The 24,039-nt window shown below is 38.4% G+C and overlaps 1 protein-coding gene across 1 annotated transcript in view; it reads right to left on the reverse strand.

Moving 5' to 3' along the window:
* Window positions 1-2,071: 2,071 nt before the first annotated feature.
* Window positions 2,072-24,039, reverse strand: part of vipr1b (vasoactive intestinal peptide receptor 1b) — a 135,231-nt gene continuing 113,263 nt past the window's right edge. The window contains exons 7-13 of the mRNA XM_060899909.1: window positions 15,252-15,405; window positions 13,137-13,197; window positions 12,814-12,886; window positions 5,406-5,497; window positions 4,760-4,889; window positions 4,202-4,243; window positions 2,072-2,886 (exon numbers count right to left, since the gene is read on the reverse strand). Of these exons, the coding sequence (XP_060755892.1) occupies window positions 2,692-2,886; window positions 4,202-4,243; window positions 4,760-4,889; window positions 5,406-5,497; window positions 12,814-12,886; window positions 13,137-13,197; window positions 15,252-15,405 (747 nt within the window). The 3' untranslated portion in view covers window positions 2,072-2,691. The remainder of the gene's footprint in view (window positions 2,887-4,201; window positions 4,244-4,759; window positions 4,890-5,405; window positions 5,498-12,813; window positions 12,887-13,136; window positions 13,198-15,251; window positions 15,406-24,039) is intronic.

Genomic DNA, 24,039 nt, shown 5'->3' on the forward strand with positions numbered 1-24,039 from the left:
AGCTCTTTGGTCTTGGCCATAGTGGAGTTTGGAGTGTGACTGTTTGAGGTTGTGGACAGGTGTCTTTTATACTGATAACGAGTTCAAACAGGTGCCATTAATACAGGTAACGAGTGGAGGACAGAGGAGCCTCTTAAAGAAGAAGTTACAGGTCTGTGAGAGCCAGAAATCTTGCTTGTTTGTAGGTGACCAAATACTTATTTTACAGAGGAATTTACCAATTAATTCATTAAAAATCCTACAATGTGATTTCCTGGATTCTTTCCCCCCATTCTGTCTCTCATAGTTGAAGTGTACCGATGATTACAGGCCTCTCTCATCTTTTTAAGTGGGAGAACTTGCACAATTGGTGGCTGACTAAATACTTTTTTGCCCCACTGTAACTATGGTACCTCCACATGCTTAGGTTGTGACACTGTGTACTTTCTTCAAAGTAAACATATTACGACATATTTTGAATTAAGAGCAACACTGACAAAATGAAGCAGAAGCGATGTTATGAGTCCTGATACTGTATCTTCATTACTGATTATTTAGTCTTGGCTGGATGTGCAAAAGCAGCAAAAAGTGTAGGAATATAAAATTTGTCACTTGTTATGTAGACACAAACAAACAAACAAAAAGCATGTTTAATCCAGACTCACTTAGAATAAAGTTTAAGGGCAGCTCCTGAATTCCATTAATAATTGTTTAAATGCACAAAAAAACACAAGGCAAAATTTTTATTTAACACTCCAACACTGGAGCAATGCAGTAAAATCTAACACTTTTCCAAAGGCTTTGTGGGTTCTACCCGCCAAACATATCCACAAAACCTCCATCTTTTTTTCCTGTCTGAAAAAAAGTAGGTACATCCCTTTAAAGGATTAATTATGCAGATTTATACACAACTGTATCTAAATATTTCATAAATGTGGCCTGCAAAAATACATGATTTACATAAAAATACAACTGTTATAATTAAACCACTGCTCTTGCATTCTAAGTAAGTTTGGAGTAAAGAAGTGTTCTGTTAAAATGTACAAATGCATCTTTGGTAACCTTTAAAAAATTATTTCTTTCTATTTACACAACTTATGTGGTCTACATTTACTATTAGTACCATTTAGGCTTTTGAGCTTGTACCCATCTACCGTACATGGGGCCAATATTTATGCTGTTTTTGTTGTTTTTAACCACTGTTTTATCGCAGTACTATTGTGTAGACTTTTTTTTTTATCATCCAAATCAAATCATTCATCATCTTTGTGCAGAATAATGGATTACAATTTTACTGTAGCTGAATTTGTAGCTTTTGTTTTGTAGTGTCAAGCTGCTGAACAACTATGTGGTAACGCAATACCAGAACTGATAATACTATACTGTAATAAAACCATAAACTGAATAATTACTGTGTCTACATGCATATTCATTATCCATTTATCATCTGATTTATTCGATGCTATCCTAAATTAGATTCAAGTCTTACTGGATATCAAGAAATCTAATAAAGCCATCGGAATCTTGAGCCTATCAAAAAATCAACTCATGTACAGCTGGAGTTTTATTACGAGCATTTAGTGTGCTGACTGTATTATTGCCATCTGTATTATTATTATTATTATTATTATTATTATTATTATTATTGTTATTATATTTATTTATTTTTGCAGTTATCAGTTTATTCTGTGTGCACTCAGTAGGCCTCATTTATCAAGCTGGATACGAACAGATTCATTCATAAATCGTTTGATCAAGCGTTTACACAATGAGTTCGGTATTCATGAAAATCTCGTAAATTCGGAAAAACGTTTGTATCCTACTCATGCTCCTGAGCTTGTGTAAATGTATGCAAAAGAAGAATAACTAAAGTCAACCTCGACTTGACTGATTTCAAATCATATAATTTGCATGGATTACTTTTATATACTGTTGTTTAAATTGCTAATTTTTATTATATTTCCAGCGTTTAGCTGAAACCGTTATCCAGATATGACATATGGATGAGCTTTAGAGTCTCTATCAAAACCAATTCTCATGCTAGTTTCATTAGGTCTGGGACAAAGCGTGTCATCTAGAACATTTTGTGAAAACCAGTTATTTTATATTTTTGGCATCAAATAAAAACATAAAAAAATAAAGAAAAAAAATGAACACAACCACGAATGAAGACAAATAAGACAAATTATTCAAATATGACACAAGAAACAAAAGGAGGGCTGGTCTGTCTGTGCATAGCCGTAAGCTATAAATAAATGCTTCAGCTGATGGAAGATTTAACACTCACTTATTGTTATTAATATTATACATTATTCATTATTTTTGTTGGCATGGAAGTGAATCTTTTTTTTTTTTTTTGTAAATTTGGCTTACGCAGACACACAACTTTACTAAAAGATTGATAAATGAGGCCCATTGTTTGGCTGATATACCTGATATTTCTAACACTGGTTATAGCACATCACTGCAATCATGTCATTGATCCAAACAAAATTTATGCTGTTATATGGAAATACCTTTTAAACATTCACCTCTGAGCCATACGTAGCTCACATGTCAAGAGAATGTGATGCGGAGTGCTTGTGGTACCCTCATGCCATCTGAATTGAGAGGAACTTCACAGAATCTTGCACCCATATCTTGATGCGTATGACACACAGCATGAGTGGATCTACAGACGACTATTGTCCCGTATCAGGTGACTCTGTTGAGCTATGTGGTGATAGAGGAGTCATCATGGGAGGTGGAGGCTCGCTGAGTTTTAGGGCTGCACCGCGTCAGCATGGAGATCTGAGTGGAAAAGTTGTTGCCGGTGCTGCTCATAGACGGGTGCTGGTACTTAGTGCCGGAGCCCAGGAACCTCTCCTGATGCCACCTTCTCCACTTCCTCTTAATCTCAGCCTGAACCTGAGAAACAGCAATGAGACAACAGCCATGATGGGGTTACGAGTGACAGGAGTGTGTAGATTTTCACATAACCATTTTCTGCAGTTTGTGCAAAAGTTTGCATACCCCAGAACCCAATTAGAAAATGGTTTAAATATTACACCATCTAATTCTGCAGTTACTTTTACTAGGAAGTTTAAAGGGTTAGAAATGCTCTATTTATATTTAAATTATTCAAATATGCCTCATTAAGGTGTCTAATGAAAATGCACATGAAAAGTTCAGCATGAAAAGTTCATCCAGGCTTACTTAAACTGTCAAGCAAAAAAAAAAAAGCCTAAGTTTTTTTTTTTTTCCCCAGTTCATCTTTAGAACACTTTTTTTTTTGGTTTTCCAAGACAGATTAGTATGCCAGAATTAGCAAATCAAATTAGCAAATAAGAACAAAACTGGAGTTTAATATGAGCCAAATTAGACTTCAGACCACACCCTGAAGTTTAACTTTTAGTAAAAAAAATTAGAAAGCAAGTTAAAGTGCATATTCTGAACCAATTTCTTTTTTTTTTTTTAATATGAAAGTATGTCCGTTTACACGCTCATCCAGAAGGGTAATTTTGCACAAGGCCATCTGTCTACAGCAGAAAAAAATAAAATAACAAAGCGCGTCTGGAAAAATCCCAAGGGAGTCTGGAGCCAGATTCGTGACGTCACCTGCGGAAGCGCCAGCAGGCTGCGAGCTTGTACAGTTTCAGTGCACAGCCTGTGTAGACCAAGCGCTCCCATTTCTCCCTCATTGTCCGGTCTTTTGGGAAACGATGAGTACTAATCCCATCAAGATTGGTGTTGCTACACCCTCCTACGATACATCTGTTAACCATTTTAATAATTACGCGATAACGTTGAAGAAATTTGCAGAAAACCACCAGGCCGTTTTCTCATAAACAAACCAGCGCTGACGTAGGATTCAGAAGGAGGCGTCCCGCACGCGACGTCATGAAAATCAATGTTTCCCGGGAAATCCAAATGCCGAGTTTTTCATAGGTGGACCAATTCGCCTCAAATGGCTTGATTTCAACTGAATTTTTCTGGTATTGCGCAAGGTAAAAAAATTGCACAAAATGCAAAATGTGACAGATATTTGACCAAAGTTTAATATAAAATAGGAGAATTACACTGATCTTGCTCCTGAATTACACTTTAAAGCTGTAATATGACACTATCCGTCAAAACATAGTGTAATTATTTACAATAAACATATGGCAGCAGGACATTTCTATTATTGCTTGCGTCTAATGGCTTGTATGTGTGGATTCCAAATCTTTTAAAATCTACCTACCTCTCCGTTTAAGAAGCAGTAGAGGACAGCTACCACAAAGCCCTGTAAGTAGAGTAAAGATATCTTATATACACACACATTAGGGAGGATTTCTACATGGTCATTTATTTAACACTCCTGGGAACTAAACACATTAATTACACCGAGCTATATGACTAGGGATGCCTGTCAATTAATTTATTCATGAAACGTGACTGTGGCAGCATAATTAGTATGTGGTAGGCCATTCCTCTCTGACTCATCCAGCAGACAATAAGGAAAGTTGACACATCATGGTCTCTCAGACTGCAACACACTGGAGGCACTGCCTAAATCAGGCAATTATGCTTTCTGCCGAGGAGCTTAGTTTAAAACAGAAACAGAGGGTGAAATTAGGAAACAAGCTTGGCTGAAAGACAGCCAAAGTGTGCGCCATGGACATATGAAATCTGTGCAATGAGCCTTAAGATGTTTAAGAGTTAGTTTTTTTTTTTCCACTTTATCTCATCGATTTAGATCATGACACACAAAACTCCTGCTGCAAAAAAAAAAAAAAAGGCCTGGACTCCAAGGCCATACCTGAAAGGAACCCAGGATGAGGTCGAACACCAGCCTCGGCTCTGTTTTGATGTGCTCTGGGATGAATGCAAATATGATGTAGTTTATCCCGAACAGCGGAATCAACAACAGAGTTGATTTAGCCAGCCTCCTGCAGAGCAAGAGTAAAACAAACAAACAGATTTGGGTGAATTGTTTTTTCCTTTCATCTGTAATCTAGAAGCATTAGGTGGCTGGTGTACACTTTTGAAACCAGAGTATGGTGTTATGACAAAATAGAATAACAACAACAATGGCAACGATGGGATGAAACTGTAAGAGCTTTAAGACTGATGCTGGTCTGCATGGTAGAAAGCTACTTAAGGACAAAGGACATTAAGTCACATGCACAGAGCTGGCATGATCCAGTGACATTTACGGAGATGAGACTGTAATGCAGAGAGCTTTGCTTCGCCGCTGGGCACTTGGGAAGGACTCAAATGTCTTTCTTCTTGTGCCTTGCATTAAAATTACATGAGATAAAATGCTTTCTGCATAGTCCTTCATAATACTGTGCACGCTTTTGAGGGGAAAAAAAATTGCTTAAAATAAACACACGTGTTCTGTGAACCTGAAAATGCACAGAAAACACATTAACAAAAGTACTGATAGCAAATAAGACACTCACGAATATTGATTTGATTCATTTCTCCCGATGTCAGGGCAGTTGATCTTCTGCCGCAGTATGCGTATGATACAAATGAACAGGATGAAGTTCATCTGTCATCAGAGAAAAAAACAACAGAATGATTTGTGTGCTCTTTACTCAGTGCCATCTTCCATAATTGATGCTACACCATCAGACTAATCTATTACCCAAAGCAAAAAGTGTTGGTTTGTCACAAAAACTAAAGCTGCAGCCTATTATTAGAGATACAGGAAGCCTAAAACAGCAGACCATACAGAAAGAAAACAGGACTAATGGATTTTTGTTCAATAATGTTTGTGGAAACCTCAAATGTGCGATGTGCATGAAACAGCCGTTTCTCTGCTGCATTTTGACGAGGGGATGAGTGAGTGGGTGGAAGTGAGAAGTGTCTACTCTATCCTTGTATGTTACCGTATAGCCACAAATCACATGCTTGCTGGAGAGTGCAAATCCCAGACACCATAAAATTTGCATAAACATTTAACTAGGGAAACAGATTTTCTAAAAGTGGCCATGCATATCCCCCCATGTTCCCCTTCTCTCTCTCCCTGCTGGGGATGATTAATGGTTTTAAAGGCTTTTATTGTGTATGTATATGTTATTAGTACCAAAATAAATTATAGCAAAAACTATCCTGCTCCTCACCTTTTACTTTACCTATACGTTGCCTTTTCTTCAAATGCTCTCTAAATTCAGGGCAAATTTTCTTGCAAAGTGAATCCTAATGGTATCATATTTCTCCTGCTGTCAGGAAGTGCAGAACCATCTTTAATTCCCTTTTAATTTGAGGACGTGTCCTGTTTTCTACTTCAGTCCAGTCTGTAGGTCACATGGCCAGACCACGGAAACTCAGCCCATGGTCAATATTTTCAGTCGATACCCACTGATTTTGTAACCTTGCAATGTCAGTTTACAATTGTTGTTTTGGAGTTGGTTGGTGTGTGCAGTACCGTATATATGTGTTAGGCTGAAATTTTACTTATAATGATAAGTTATCAGGATAAGCAAGAAGTCTGTGTCTGCACAATTTAAAATCCAGAATCACTGAATAGGCCAGGCTGTTTCAGACAAACTGTGAGTCTGTGCATAAATGGAAAAAAAAAAAAAACTTCTATAACTGTAACTGTTAAGTAAATTATATTATTCTTCTGTGAAACAAAAATCTATAGCAACATCTAAAAAATAATAATTAAATAAAGTACATTTTATAGAACTGTCTCTCTTTTCTTTCTCTCTGGATCCTGCTCCATGATATGATTCATGTCTAGTCCAGCTATTTTCATCTTGATTTATTTCTTCTATACTGCATGTGAAAACTTCATAAACCTGATTGAACTAAGAAACCTTCAAACAGTAACTGAATATTCTGCAAAAATGGAAAGAGTATGAAAAGTAATAATACTAGGAATAAAATCACATTACATTCATACCAAGATATTCATACACTTCTAGAATGTAATGCCATTATTTAACCTTCATCCTACCAAGTGGGGTCCATCTGGACCTCGCACCTATATGTTTGTTTGCCATTTTAAAAATATGTGACATACTGCCTCACCGTTTTATGAATTTGTCGGAATTTATGTCTTAATTAAAACACTAAAGCACCGGAAGATCAGCTTTTTGCATTGTGAAGGTATAATTAATTTGTTACTGGGGTCCAACCGGACCCCAGAGTAAAGTTTATCTGTCTTTCATTTTATAATTGAATAGCACACTGAAAGTTAACTTCTTTTATTTCTTTTATGTTCCATAATGAAACTACCAAGGCATTCCTTCTTGGGGTCCGTGTGGACCCCACTGCTGCAATAAGCACAGGCTGCAAAACAAAAGCCCTAAATTATTTTACAATTACTTTTTTGTTTTAAATTCTGTAAGAAAAGACCTAAGTTGTAATCCAGAATGTTTTACAGCTGCATGAGCTGCAAAAATCATGTCTATAATGCCAATTTGTTTTGTGGCGCTATAATTTGCTACATGTATGCTAGTTCTTGCAATATTATTGCAATGTTATTGCATTTATAATACATCATTGATATTCAGCCATAGTGGATTTTGTTCTTCAATAAAGTTATGTCTGTTTGCTGCAGTGAATTGGTTCTTACTGCATTGATTTCAAGGTATTCCCTCCTGGGGTCCATACGGACCCCGCCTGGTAGTTTGTGTATGTAAAATTGGCTGGTAGGATGAAGGTTAAGTGTGTTCTTTATGCCTTGGGCCCTTTAGTGTATTGCTGTTATTAATACAAGATGTTCTGAACAAAACTTATCTGATGATTTTGTCTTTATAAGCTTTAATTTTAAAGAAAAGTATTGGGGTCCAAACGGACCCCACATGGTAAGATTAAGGTGTAAAATAGCATGGTAGGATGAGGGTTAAAAGATGAGCATATAAAGATTAAGTGTGCGTACAAACCCGTTTGTTTCTGCTGTGCAAACGTTTTATAAAATATAATGGGTAAACACACTCACTGGCTAGTTGTAATAGAAAATCTTGTATATCTACTAATTCATACAATTATCCAATCAGACAATCAGGCAGTGATTATGCCCAGTGTAGCCTCAGATTCCTGTTCTTGGAACCTGATGAGGTCAACCTTCTGTTGTAGCCAATTCATCTCAAAATTTGATGTGTTGGGCATTCTGAGATGCATACAGTGGTTCTTGAAAAGTTTGTGAACCCTTTAGATTTTTCTATATTTCTGCATAAATATGACCTAATACATCATCAGATTTTCACACAAGTCCTAAAAATAAATAAAGAGAAGCCAGTTAAACAAATGAGACAAAAATATTATACTTGGTCATTTATTTATTGAGGAAAATGATCCAATATTACATATCTGTGAGTGGCAAAAGTATGTGAACCTCTAGGATTAGCAGTTAATTTGAAGGTGAAATTAGAGTCAGGTGTTTTCAATCAATGGGATGACAATCAGGTGTGAGTGGGCACCCTGTTTTATTTAAAGAACAGGGATCTATCAAAGTCTGAGCTTCACAACACGTGTTTGTGGAAGTGTATTGCTGTGTTCACACTTATACCGGTACGATAGTGGTATAACTGTATCGATACAAAGTATACCAGTACAGTTTAGTGCATCTGTCCACACTAGCGAGAAATGTTTGCGGTTTTCTTTCACGGTAGTTGAAATGTGCGTGCGTGAAATGTTTCCGTGGTTACCAAGTAACTTCCTTCCGAGAATATGGCGGATGAAACAACGTGTGTGTGCTTTTTGTTGTCAATGTACAGTCTGTATTTCTGGTGGTCATTTATTCAGTCGAATCGTATAAAACGCGCGAGGCAGTTGAGAAAGAAACAAACGAATCTCCATTCTTCACTATTTTATTCAGCGAAGACATCGATTGAGGTGTGTGACTTTGCACATGCGCATTATATTTGTATCGATACAGAGCCGCTTCATCTGTCCACACTACAGCGAAGCGCTACAGTACCGATACTGTACCGGTACGAAACCCATACATTTGTGGGTTTCGTACCGATACAGTTATACCGCTACAGTACCGGTATAGTTGCTAGTGTGGACAGGTGTTGCGGTACGAAAGTAGTTTCGTACTACTAAATAGTTTCGTACTACAAAATCCCTAGTGTGGACAGGGTATATCATGGCATGAACAAAGGAGATTTCTGAGGACCTCGGAAAAAGCGTTGTTGATGCTCATCAGGCTGGAAAAGGTTACAAAACCATCTCTAAAGAGTTTGGACTCCACCAATCCACAGTCAGACAGATTGTGTACAAATGGAGGAAATTAAAGTCCATTGTTACCCTCCCCAGGAGTGGTCGACCAACAAAGATCACTTCAAGAGCAAGGCGTGTAATAGTTGGCGAGGTCACAAAGGACCCCAGGGTAACTTCTAAGCAACTGAAGGCCTCTCTCACATTGGATAATGTTAATGTTCATGAGTCCACCATCAGGAGAACACTGAACAACAATGGTGTGGATGGCAGGCTTGCAAGGAGAAAGCCACTGCTCTCCAAAAAGAACATTGCTGCTCATCTGCAGTTTGCTTAAGATCATGTGGACAAGCCAGAAGGCTATTGGAAAAATGTTTTGTGGACGGATGAGCCCAAAATAGAACTTTTTGGTTTAAATGAGAAGCGTTATATTTGGAGAAAGGAAAACACTGCATTCTAGCATAAGAACCTTATCCCACCTGTGAAACATGGTGGTGGTAGTATCATGGTTTGGGCCTGTTTTGCTGCATCTGAGCCAGGACGGCTTGCCATCATTGATGGAACAATGAATTCCGAATTATACCAGCGAATTCTAAAGGAAAATGTCAGGACATCTGTCCATGAACTGAATCTCAAGAGAAGGTGGGTCATGCAGCAAGACAACGACCCTAAGCACACAAGTTGTCCTACCAAAGAATGGTTAAAGAAGAATAAAGTTAACGTTTTGGAATGGCCAAGTCAAAGTCCTGACCTTAATCCAATCAAAATGTTGTGGAAGGACCTGAAGCGAGCAGTTCATGTGAGGAAACCCAGCAACATCTCAGAGTTGAAGCTGTTCTGGAATGGGCTAAAATTCCTCCAAGCCGGTGTGCAGGACTGATCAACAGTTACTGGAAACATTTAGTTGCACTTATTGCTGCACAAGGGGGTCACACCAGATACTGAAAGCAAAGGTTCACATACTTTTGCCACTCACAGATATGTAATATTGGATAATTTTCCTCAATAAATAAATGACCAAGTATAATATTTTTGTCTCATTTGTTTAACTGGGTTCTCTTTATCTACTTTTAGGACTTGTGTGAAAATCTAATGATGTTTTAGGTCATATTTATGCAGAAATATAGAAAATTCTAAAGGGTTCACAAACTTTCGAGCACCACTGTATCTGCTCACCATGGTTGTAAAGAATAGTGAGTTATCATACAAACTATATGGCCAGGTTTGTAGACACCTGACTATCACACCCATATGTGGTTCTTCCTCAAACTGTTGCCATAAAGTTGGAAACGCACAACTGTATAGAATGTCTTTGTATGCTGCAGCATTACAATTTCCCTTCACTGGAACTAAATGGCCCAAACCTGTTCCACCATCACAATGTACCTGTGCACAAAGCGAGGTTCATGAAAACATGGTTTGCCAGACTCCAAAATGTAGTGCAAAGCCTTCTTAGGAGAGTGGAGGTTATTAAAAAAGCAAATGGACTAAATCTGGAATGGGATTTGTAACATGCACATATGGGCATGATGGTCAGGTGTCCAGAAACTTATGGCCGTATAGTCATGTTATGTATGTATAACACACACAAGCGTTAGCTATATGTTCTACAGTATTACCTACTAAATTCTGAGTACTGATGTACAAACCTGGTCACATTTATATACATTGTGTACCTTAAAATGCAATATGCAAAAGTATGTCCCGGAAATTACTAAGAATTTCCACAAACCTAAGTGAAATGGATGCATACTGCACTGTAAATTAAAGGGGAAGAAAGGGCAATATATACGGTTGCTGATGTGACAAAGTAACGTATTCTTAAGTATTCTATCAAATTTATGTACTAGAAAACAACGAAATATCTTGGTAATTGTAAACATAATAGTCGGTACGCTAAACTGCACAAGAGTCGCCATTTTTAAAAGACCATGATGTCAGCCCTACCCACTGCACTAGGAGAGAAGCGTGTAATTATGGCGTCGGGCGCATCAACTGAAAGCGACAGCTCTGTCGAATCGTACGAAGAGATCCCGCAAGACACACTGCAAGCAGGCTATGGCTTAGAAGGGTACCAGTTTGAACCTAGGAGAGGTACCCTCGACTCCGGTGATGACGAAAGAAGATAAGAAAGCTCGAACTCGCTTGGTGTTTTTCAGCGGAAACGAGTGAAAAGACACGTCTGGAGGATCGTTATGCTTTCCATCGGTCCTGTTATTACACCCGAAAGCAACACACTGTGGCATTGTGTAGCCAATCACTTACAATTCATCCTACTTTCCGATTCACACGTGCTATTCCCAACCTCAATGAGCCAACACAACTGGGCACATACATACATCATGAGTGTTACGCAGAGAAAATGAACGTGCATTCTGATTGGATAAAATCAATATCATGGTGGGCTGTTCAAACTGCAGAAATAGTTTGCTCGAGCTACTTTCAAAACACTATAACTTTCCAACCTTAGAACAAAAAACTTTTGTAAGTCTTGAATAAGGTTCGTTAATGTGTGTTTTATTGTTATATTTACTCTATATATGGGCAATTCCATGTAAATGTCAACCTCACCATGCAAAAATAAAGCAACATGTAATACATCAAAACCACTCCCAGAGATATCACCTAGGCCTGTATTTTACAGATGTGAATAAGTTGAACCAATTTATAACCAACCTAATATGTCACTGTCAGTGTTTCTTTCTTATAATGTAAAACCCAAGCTAAAATCAACTTTGATCATGTACAATTCTATATTATTGCCACAAGCCACAGAAATGTATGCTAAAATCCACAAAACAGCAAAACAATAGCCAGCCTAAATATTATTTAAGAACTTTGATAGTTTTAGCTGATATTTAGAGAGTTTTTCAAAGGGTTATGGTGGTTAAATTGCTGATTTTCTAAACATATGCCATGTCTATTTCAGACGCGTCACATCCATAACGGAATTTTGTCACATCCATAACGCTGACTTTTCCTTCCGAAACTCTGCATGAAATACAAAATATTTTAAACAAAGATTTTTTAATATTCACCTTGGACCCCTCTATCAAATGGATATCTCCATTTCCACATTAGGTTTACAATTTCACAGAGTTTGATAAAAATGTACAGTCACCCAAGAAAAGTGATACTTTTTCTGTCACATCCATAACGCATCTTTTATTGGCATTTTCTGGCATGTCCGAGATGCACTATGGGAATTGTTCTTGTTCTATCACTTCTCCAGTATGGTACAGCCTTAAAATATGCAACACCTGTTTAAATACTGGGAGACAATAAAACATGCACTGGGTCATTTGTTGCCATTTTGAGTTCAAGTGTCACGTCCATAATGCTGGAATTGCTCATATTGCCCTTTCTTCCCCTTTAAAAGACTAAAAGTGTACACTATAACAGTGCAGTTGGGTCTTGAGTAACATTACTGCTGCACTGAGATCAGTCAACAGTTTCATATTTTTGTCCTCAGGGAAATATGGGACTAATTAGACATCTCTTTCTTTTATCTAATACGCAATGATATACAAGGATAAGGTCACAAAACATTAAGATGATCAGCTATATAGCTCAGTGACAGATAATTCAATATAAAATGCACCTTCAGGTTATTCAATTTTCATCAACAATGTCACCTTTGATTGAGCCGTAAATTGATTTTTTTACTCCAAACTTGAAAATGACTGATCTCACCAGTATAGAAGCTAATATAGGAGTTTTGATGATCCACCAGAACGGGTCTGAGTTCTCAATAATATCCCAGCACCTGATAGAGGGGAAAAAAACGAAATGGTGTTTTTATGGATGATTTAACATAACCTCAGAGCTTTTCCACTATCAGCTATGATATATAATAACATACATTTCTAGAGGCACTCGGTTCAATTACCAGTGTTGAATTACTCTCAGTAACTCACTGTGAGTTTGTCAGTTGGGATTAGCTTCAGGTTTAACCCTGTAGGAGACGTTAACCTTATTGGCTTTATTATGTGTGGTGTGTGATGAATATGGCATACCCAACATCATCGAAATAGGCTTTGGCAAAGCTCCAGGGTGTGATGAAAATCATCGGCCCTCCTAAAACCATGAAGAACAAATGCACAAATGGTTTCAGTGGTTTCCTCTTTGACAAGTGCATATGCTATAGCTATTAAACTTAACAAAAACAAACAAACAAACAAAAAAACAGGCAGGGTATGATGGAAAGGGACATTTAAATATGCACTCATTACATCAAGTTTGTATAAACGACATGCATATGGACCAAACACTTTAAGCCTTAACTGCATAACTTGCTCACAGATAAAGAATGAATAACAGCACATTGATGCTACTCTCGGTGGTGTAGTGGTTAGCGCTGTCGCCTCACAGCAAGAAGGTCCGGGTTCGAGCCCCGTGGCTGGCAAGGGCCCTTCTGTGCGGAGTTTGCATGTTCTCCCTGTGTCCGCGTGGGTTTCCTCCGGGTGCTCCGGTTTCCCCCACAGTCCAAAGACATGCAGGTTAGGTTAACTGGTGACTCTAAATTGACCGTAGGTGTGAATGTGAGTGTGAATGGTTGTCTGTGTCTATGTGTCAGCCCTGTGATGACCTGGCGACTTGTCCAGGGTGTACCCCGCCTTTCGCCCGTAGTCAGCTGGGATAGGCTCCAGCTTGCCTGCGACCCTGTAGAACAGGATAAAGCGGCTAGAGATAATGAGATGAGATGATGCTACTCGTTCCACAAATTTGTATATTCATGTAAAACAGGCTATGAAAATCTACAAATCCATTAAAGGTTAACTACGTTAACCTGTAGAGATTTATTTCAATGTGATTTTTCTAAGTGTCAAAAGGACAATGTCTATAAAACAAACTGCTGAAGTTTGGTGTCAGTCATCCACATGAAGCAGTGAGCTTAATCTGTGATGATTTTTCAGAGAAGAAAGTATGGACAGTACAGCTGAAATCATTACATATGATGTTTCTTGTTACATTACATTTTTGTTTTGCTTCACCAATGTTGATTACGTTATAATGCCAATTCAAGATTAAACTAGGCTGTACGGCCAGTGCATCAGTTATTAACAAGAAGCATTCAGGACACGATTGATTGCGTCTAGTTATATTTAGCTGCTGTGAGCTGATCATTTTGCGTTGTATATATGCTTTCGGTGCACGCTGCTTTAAAGGAATTTCCACAAACCGGTGCCACTGGCATTGTGCCTGAAACCTGGATTAGATTTACAAGTGGAACTGGTGGTAATGTAATTATTACCAGAGTGGGATTTCTCTGGGATTTGAATCCCATGCAAATGCATCATGTCAGTCATTTTCACAGACTGCACTTACACACACATTGATTTTGCCCCCTAAAAATGACCCCAGGCAAAATAAATCCCATCCGAAGTGATGTTTTGGTAAAAAGTCCATTAAATCATGTGGGGAAAGATGGTTTGCGCTTTTTATTCAGTATAAAGCCCTCTAGGAGCACTCGCCCTTTTTATCATCTTCCACTGCGACCAAACACTAAACAAAACAAAACTGAGAACAAAACAGAGTACTGGCTGAGTTTAAAAAGCAGAACAATAACATATACATGCTGTTTAAAAGAATGCATTTTAGGTAAGGTCCTAGCACAGGTACAGTCTACTTACTGTACATGTTATGGTCCTATTAATAATCAACTGATGAAGCTATGAACCCAACAACAAGGGAGCTTAGAATAAATGTCAAAACAATAAATTTCTATTAAAATGAGATGTAGGTAGCCTGCATGTAATTTTAGGATATGGATAAGACACTCCCATCTGTATAATTTATACAGAGATCACGCAGCCTGTGAGAATTGAAGCTAATTACTACAGATGTTCCACGACAACATTACTTAACGGACATATGGCCTGAAATTTTATCCTGCATGAATAATACTTAAGCCTTATAAGCAAAAGATCCACTGATGAATATATAGAAACTCATTCCCACAGAGCTGCGCTGTGTTACACTGTAAAATAATATTTATCTGAGTAACAGAACATACATAAATCTAATGTTTATTCAAGCCTGTTCAAAATAAAGAACCTTAGACGATAGCTGCCATCACGATGCCTTCCAAAAAAAAAAAAAAACGCTGCTCAAAAATGTTGGCTACGCACCCCAGCCAATCAGGATGTACCACCAGAAGTATTTCCTCTCTGAGAAGAAAGAGACAGCCAGTAGGGCGTGGAGGTACAGGCCCTCGACCAGGAGCCAGAAGAAACTTGCCATAATGCAATACTGGAAGAAGATAATCACAACTTTGCAGCCAACCTGAAAATAAACACAAGAAACATTGAAAGCAACTTACATTCAAAAAGCAATTCTTAAAGAAATCCTTATTTAACACTCATTTGACACACATTAAAGAGAAAAAAAACCCCTTTAAACCATTTTAGACAGTAACCTGCTTATGAACGCCACACTAAACTAAAAAATGGAGAAAAGTGTTTCATTACTGCATTCGGTCTTAAACATAACCTTTTATACGTATGTGATGAAAATGGGACTCGTACATGTAGAAAAATTATATCTAGTACCTTTTATTTGTTTATAAAATTTTATTGGTATACATTCAAATTTTTTTTGCTGTATGCGTTCAGTAAAAGGCAAAAAAGTAAAACTTTCATTTCTTAATTTTTTTTTTAGTTTTCACTCAGTACGTTTACATGCACATCCAAATCGAGCTACTGTCGGTAATCGAGCTAAGGGTCCCAGCAGGGGTGCCAGAGAAATCCAATCCTACATGCACACAAGGAAATCGAGCTATTGTGTGAGGTGCATTGTGCACCTGAGCCACAGGTGGCGCTACACGCCCCATCGTGTTGGTACACTTCCGGTTGTCGTCATGAAGAAGAGCTATTCAAGAGTATAAACAAAGTTATCACATTACTACTCCTTCTTGTCTGTCACACTGGTCCAAGTGGCTGGGGGACATCTGGTGGAAAAAAGTTTGGTTATTGCCTAAAAAATTCTTTTTAACCAACAAAGTTAAAGAAATATCCTTTAAGTTGCTACATGGATTTTATCCAACAAATTTTTATTTACAGAAATTCAAAAAAGATATTAATATAAATTGTTCTTTTTGTGGGGCTGAAAGAGAAACTATCACTCATTTATTTTGGCTTTGCCCTTATTCAAAACTTTTGTGGAGTAAGCTTGCTCGTGTCATCATAGACTCCATTCATTCAGACTTTGCATTACAGTGGGAAAATGTCTTGTTTGGTTTTCATGAAAAGGAGTATGTGGGCTCTCAATATTATTTGATTAATCTTTTGTTATTTTTATGCAAATACTACATTCATAAATGTAAATTTCAAAACAAAAAACCTAACTTCATTGAATTTGGTATAGACGTGAAACATTATAGATCTGCAATTTCTACCAGCACTAATGAAAAGGCTGTTAGAACGGAAACTATTTTTGTATTGTATAACGTCTTTTTATGATTACTCTTTTATCTGTATAGGCTATATATATATATATATATATATATATATATATATATATATATATATATATATACAGGGTACGATTTGTCAAAAAACCAGAAGGGGGGATGTTTTTTTTTTTAATCATGAAACGTCACAAAATTAAGGTAACAATAGGCTAACAGCTCAATAACATCCGATGATATCAAATGAATAACACTAAATGAAAACGAACACTAAACCAGAGATAGTAAATTCATCTTCCTATCTCTCTGACTAAATACACGAACACTAACACACAACAAAGTTCGCATTGCTTGTCGCGTTGCTGTGATGTTTCTCTCCCTCCAGATTAAATGGACAGTGACTCGAAAATCACTAAAATACACGAATACTAAATGAACAGTTTGCTCTGATGGCGCAGTTCACATTGTGCGCAGCTTTCCGATTTAAACTGTTTTTTTCTCATCCTTATACTGCCTGTTTCATGGACTGTAACGGATTTGCTTATTTAGTAATTTTAATACAGAATTTACTTTGAAATTATAATCAGACACTCCAACGTGCCCCCTAAAAAAAAAATCGGCCGTGAAAAAGGCGGCATCCGCCAAAAGGCGCGTTGTTTGCATCCCTGCATAGAACGCAAAGATATTGTTATTATCTACAATGTATCTATTTGCTGGGGACGTTCGTGAACATCAAAACTGCCACTTCGGGTCATTTTGAAAGTGAGTGCAATGTAGACCATAGAAAACTGTGTCACAACATGCCTGTCATGTCAACTTTTTTTTTTATTTGTTTGTTTTATTGACGGGGTTGTCCCCGAGGATTTTTTTTTCAGCAGAGATAAAAACCAGAGGGGGGGATGATCCCCACCAGCAAATCGCACCCAATATATATATATATATATATATATATATATATATATATATATATATATATATATATATATCCCCTGGGGCGGCACGGTGGTGTAGTGGTTAGCGCTGTCGCCTCACAGCAAGAAGGTCTGGGTTCGAGCCCCAGGGCCGGCGAGGGCCTTTCTGTGTGGAGTTTGCATGTTCTCCCCGTGTCCGCGTGGGTTTCCTCCGGGTGCTCCGGTTTCCCCCACAGTCCAAAGACATGCAGGTTAGGTTAACTGGTGACTCTAAATTGACCGTAGGTGTGAATGTGAGTGTGAATGGTTGTCTGTGTCTATGTGTCAGCCCTGTGATGACCTGGCGACTTGTCCAGGGTGTACCCCGCCTTTCACCTGTAGTCAGCTGGGATAGGCTCCAGCTTGCCTGCGACCCTGTAGAAGGATAAAGCGGCTAGAGATAATGAGATGAGATATATCCCCTGGCATAATTATAACAATACTGTTTTATTTTCTTGTACCCTTTGTATAATGTGTATTTGATTCAATAAAAAAAATGAATAAAATAAACAAAGTTATCAGTTCCGTGTTCACAAGAAGAGTGTTTGTATGTACGAACAGAAGTGTTCCTAATAAAATGGCCACTAAGTTGAAGTTGATCTGTAATGGTGAACATATTAACTGTTAGCCTGCTAACATGCTAATAACTTACCAACTAATTGGAAATGGGTGCGTACATGCCCAGACACAAGTGTTCCTAATAAAGTGGCGGCTAAGGTGAAGTGTCATGCCGACCGAGGCTGTTGTGTTTCCCGCTTGTGGTCTCGTCACTCGTCACTTCCGGAAGGGGCAGTGCTGAAGTACACAGCTCGACTACGTAGCTTGATAGGGTATACATAAGTAGCGCGGCAAAAATCGCATAATCTAGGTCGTGTAGCTCGATTGCGAGGAATCGAGTTCGGTTCAATTTCAGCCGAGCTAAGGCGTTTCCATGCCATTTAGAACTTCGATTTCAGTCGAGCAACGGCAGAAATTCGCTTTTCTCTCAGTGCATGTAAATGCACTGACTGTTACTATAGTTATGTTTATATAGTTTTCACTGTTTATATCGTCAACTACATAAAACATGGACAGCGCCTTCCCGTTCACTTCCATGCTATAGAAATGAACCCAGAATATCTCCACCATATTGTCAAATTTGCACCCAGAGTCTGCACGGTAGAGATTTTCTCCTTCTCAAGTTTGTGCAGTAGAGACAAGAAGGAAAGTGAGGTAAACCCAAAATCTTTGGTAGACCTGCCCATTTCCAGAGTTAAAAACTTATTATTTAGGACACCTACTAATAAAATCCATCCGAATGTTATAAGTAGTGTATGTGTTCACTGATGAACAAATAGCTTTCATACAAATTTTGAGAGCTGGCTGGCTGGATGTCATTAATGGTACTGATATATATTCTAGTGCAGTTAAGCTAGCACAATTAAACTAGTCTTTTTCCTTTTAAACCTGTCAATGATTCAAATGTTTTAATGTAATTGGCTAACGATTTGTATGAGTGCATGTTTCCAGAAAAGTTCAAATAAGCAGGTATATGATAGTAAATTCTGTGTTGAAGTTAGCTTGATGACTATAGTCAATCTCTTCCAGCAAAGCTGTCGATCACATCATTCCCAAGCGTATCCATGCCTACTTACTTTATAGTAGAATTACATTTTAAAAAACTACTTTCTGGGTGAAAATAAAAAAAAGTACAGATATCAGCATAGGAAAAAAAAAATACTGTCTGAACTAGACACTGTGTGATGGAAAGACAGTTTAGACGAGGCACGGAAAATAAGCTGTTTTATCATTGAAACTCATGGGGATGGGCAGGGCTAGAAATTGTACTGCAACCAGCCAGCAGGGGCACTAAACCTGTGGTGGCTTCGCTTTTTAGTAGAGGCGGACAGTAACGAAGTACATTTACTTGAGTACTGTACTTAAGTACACTTTTTGAGTATCTGTACTTCACTTGAGTATTATTTTTTTTTTTTGGAAACATGACTTTAACTTCACTACATTTGAAAGACAAATATCATACTTTTCACTCCACTACATTTCTATCAAGGTTCTCGTTACTCGTTACTATGAAGTGGCTTTGAAAGTGGATGTTTTTTCTTTTCTTTGCTAAAACGTGATTGGTTTTTCGCAGGTGACACTGAGACAGCCGATCAGTAATCACTAGGGTCACGTCACGTCCATAGACTGGATAAAATCAAGATCAATGATTTCTCCGGGCGGCACGGTGGTGTAGTGGTTAGCACTGTCGCCTCACAGCAAGAAGGTTCTGGGTTTGAGCCCAGCGGCTGGCGAGGGCCTTTCTCTGTGGAGTTTGCATGTTCTCCCCGTGTCCGCATGGGTTTCCTCCGGGTGCTCCGGTTTCCCCCACAGTCCAAAGACATGCAGGTTGGGCTAACTGGTGACTCTAAATTGACCGTAGGTGTGAATGTGAGTGTGAATGGTCGTTTGTCTCTGTATCAGCCCTGCGATGACCTGGCGACTTGTCCAGGGTGTACCCTGCCTCTCACCCATAGTCAGCTGGGATAGGCTCCAGCTTGCTTGCAACTCTGTAGAACAGGATAAGCGGCTACAGATAATGGATGGATGGATGGATGGATGATTTCTCCGCAGCATTATTTGAACACAATCAGTTGATGGCAGAATGGAAGGAGGCGGTTCTTCTGGGGAATGCACACACCCGTGGGCCATAACTAGAACTCATGTTTCAGGTTTCTGAAAAGAATAAAGCGTTGTTTCATTTTAAATGTTTGCTTTGTTTGCCGAAAACGAACCATATCACGGCCTACAAAAACTTACCGTCTAACCTACGGAAGCATATTGAGGGATATAAACGTTTTATTCCAAGAGAAAGCTTGCAGTGAAGTTGTCTGTGCTTTAGAGCTAGCGATAACGTTGCAATAGCTGTGCAGTCTGGTTAGTCAAATGACTTTTTATGGATTTGCCCGCCAAGTTGCCGTCGCCTTGCCCACGGCTAACGTTTACACATAGCTAGTTAACTTGGACACTCTTAGTTAGCATGTAAAAATGGAGTTACGCTAACATGAACAACGCTAACTTATCTGAAGTCCTTTCAGAAATATGTTTGCCAAATAAACAGAATGTAGAAATCTTTCTTTTCTAGTAGCGTTAGCTACCAAATATGATTTCGAGTTTGAAAAGAGTTTGCTAGCATGTCAGGTGGAGTTTCACTCACTAGCTAGCTTAACGCTAAACCACCATGATGGCACAGCATGCGTTTATTTTGTGAATTCACAAAATAATCCATTCGGTTGCTTCAGAGCCATTACGTTTTGTAAGTGTTGTGACAATAATACAACAATGTGTTGACAGAAAATGTACTTTTAATACTTAAGTATTTTTAAAAGCAAGTACTTCAGTACTTTAACTTAAGTAAAAATTTGACTGGACAACTTTCACTTGTATCGGAGAAACATTTGACCAGTGGGATCTGTATTTCGACTTCAGTAATGAAGTCGGGTACTTTGTCCACTTCTGCTTTTTAGTCACGATGTGCTGTCCATTTTTCATACATTTGATGGTTTATATAGTCATGTTTCAGTAAGTGGTGGAAATGGAAAGCTGAGAGTGTGCTGATTCAGAGGACACAGATTTTTATAAATGACCAGCTCCCTTTTACAGTAGCATCATTGAAATATTCTTCACTAAAGAATAAAAAAAAGACATGTTCACAGAATTACATCACACAATCAAGAGTGTGCAAATAAATAAAGTTTCAGTTTCATTTCGCTGAACATTTCTATTGACACATTTACAAACCAGTCAAAATTCCAACTGTGCTCTGACCAACACGACATAAACTGTAAGAAAAAAAAAGTAATTAATGCTAGTGGGGAAGGCTTTATCGTAAGGAAGCTGTCATAATTTGCTTCTCTGTGGAGAACACAGTCACTGGGTTTTTATTTGTTTTAGCATAAAAATGAATTTGTAATTTAAGAAGATAAGAGGATTTTGTATTTTTAGACTGCTTAGCTACAAGTCTGTCCTCTTTGTTTAGATTTCTTTCTTTAAAAATTTCATCTGTGAAAATCCAGCAACAGAACAACTGAGGACAAGCTTTTACTCCCAGGCTGCTTACACTGGCTTTGGAGATTATTTGTATTTAAGCTATAATTTAGGCTAGATTGTTTTTGCTGTTATTGTTTTAAACATCCCTTATCAGTGAGGCAATGTCCTGCTGGTTTGTTCCCCTCTTTTTTCAAATCTTGCCCTCTGTGTTGCCTTGGTTGATGTTTGTTAAAGCCCTGTATAAGTAACATACTGATAACTGGTTCAGAAAGAAACCCAGCAAGGTTGTGTGCAACCTGCAGAACCAAAGATCTGCTGAAGTGTAGCAGATTCCCCAAGAAACAATGATAATTAAATGAAAAGAATTACAGCAAAAGAACAACCCATCATGCTTTTTATCCCATTATACAAGTAGTTACATTTTATGTTGTGGAACGTCCACAATACAAATTAGTTCCTGTTGTCAGTTATGATATAGCAGTTAGAAACAGATATTAACTTTACTAGCAACTCTTTTCTTCTCTTTTACAAAGACTTAAAATGTACTGACACTGGAGACTCCTTCCATAATCCCCTTACAGTAAAACCACATGAACTTCACATGTGATTTCTCATATGTGGAAAATGTGTTTTGCACATGGGAAACATGTGGTTTTGTTCCAATTTTATGTGAATCACATGTGGGAATGTTTTCCACATGTGCTCTACATGGTAACACGTTATAGAATCTGATACCATGTATTCCACATGTGGTTTTGCACATGGGAAACATGTGGTTTGGGCCTAATTTTATGTGAATCATAAAATTCACGGGCGGCACGGTGGTGTAGTGGTTAGCGCTGTTGCCTCACAGCAAGAAGGTCCAGGTTCGAGCCCCGTGGCCGGCGAGGGCCTTTCTGTGCGGAGTTTGCATGTTCTCCCCGTGTCCGCGTGGGTTTCCTCCGGGTGCTCCGGTTTCCCCCACAGTCCAAAGACATGCAGGTTAGGTTAACTGGTGACTCTAAATTGAGCGTAGGTGTGAATGTGAGTGTGAATGGTTGTCTGTGTCTATGTGTCAGCCCTGTGATGACCTGGCGACTTGTCCAGGGTGTACCCCGCCTTTCGCCCGTAGTCAGCTGGGATAGGCTCCAGCTCGCCTGCGACCCTGTAGAACAGGATAAAGCGGCTACAGATAATGAGATGAGATGAGATAAAATTCACATAAAATTGTGAATGTTTTCCACATGTTACAAAATCTGATACCCTGTATTCCACGTGATCACATGGGAAATTCATGTGGTTTTTTTCCATAAGGGTCATTAAATAAACATCGTCTTAAGGAAAGCTTCACTATATAATACACGGATTGATTTACTCATATGAATTACAGCTGGAACTACTGTCAGATCTGCTGTCATAGAAAATGAATCAACATCTTCTAACCAATCAGCTTTTAGAATTTAACAGGGCTGTGGTATAATGTTTTTGTATGTGATTTATTCAAGATTTAACATGGTGGCAGAACTTTTAAACTAAAGGCACCATCATTAATCACTAGCAGAATCAAATAGTCAGAAAATTATTAACAAACTTCAGTTACAATAAGTTTTATTTCAGAACAAAAATGGTAGATGGTATGAGCATCATTGAGACACAAAGGCCAAAAGACTGTAAACAAGCAACTGTGAGAGAAAAAAAAAAACGTGAAATTGAAACCGACATCAGAGAGCTGAATGAAAAAGGCAAGGCACATGCACAGGGTGAGGACATGGAGACAGAGAACAGACAGTTTATACATGTAATAAACTCATGATGACTCCACTTCTTTCTACGAATTCAATCTTATAAATGGGACCAAACACAACTCCAGCACCACTGGACATGGCTTGTGATTTGTGCCTCTGGATTTTTTTAATCAGAACAAATGCTTCTATCGCTAATTCTCTCCCTGAGGTGCTGCAAAATCAAGCCAAATCAGACAAGCACTCAAACACCCCCACAGCTCTGAGTTTTGTTCCTGTTTCAATAATGAATCTCTCACATGGCAGCATAAAAAACTTTTTACCGGGGAACAGAACACTTTGGGGTTTGGAGTGTGGAAACTGAGTGATGCTTTCTGCATAGGGAACGTGTTACAAATGGGCTCTGTCTGTAGTTCTAATGCACCCACATCATCTAAAATTGCTCCAAAAGCCTAGCTGAAACATGGCCTCCTGCTTAGGTCTTCTTCCTGAAATGGATTTAAAAAGCTTTGGCTGGAGGCGAGGCCATGGACAGCATGAAAACACAGTGAATCAGCCTCATTGAAGCTTTTTATCATGTGCTTAATATGACCCCGTGCGGCAAATCACTGCTTAATGGATTGTTTTATAATACGTTTTTGGTAATGATCTGTTATCCTCCTAAGCTCCGGGCTTCACCTTTAAGGCACTGATACATGTTCAACATGTAACCTGTAACCCATAACCTGGCATTTTTCTGATATTTAATTCTCTTAATAATATTTCCTGTGCACCGACTGAAATTATACCACAGCGCTGCTGAATGCTCGAGTCT

This window comes from Neoarius graeffei, chromosome 19 (genome assembly GCF_027579695.1).
Source record: "Neoarius graeffei isolate fNeoGra1 chromosome 19, fNeoGra1.pri, whole genome shotgun sequence".
Classification (NCBI taxonomy): Eukaryota; Metazoa; Chordata; class Actinopteri; order Siluriformes; family Ariidae; genus Neoarius; species Neoarius graeffei.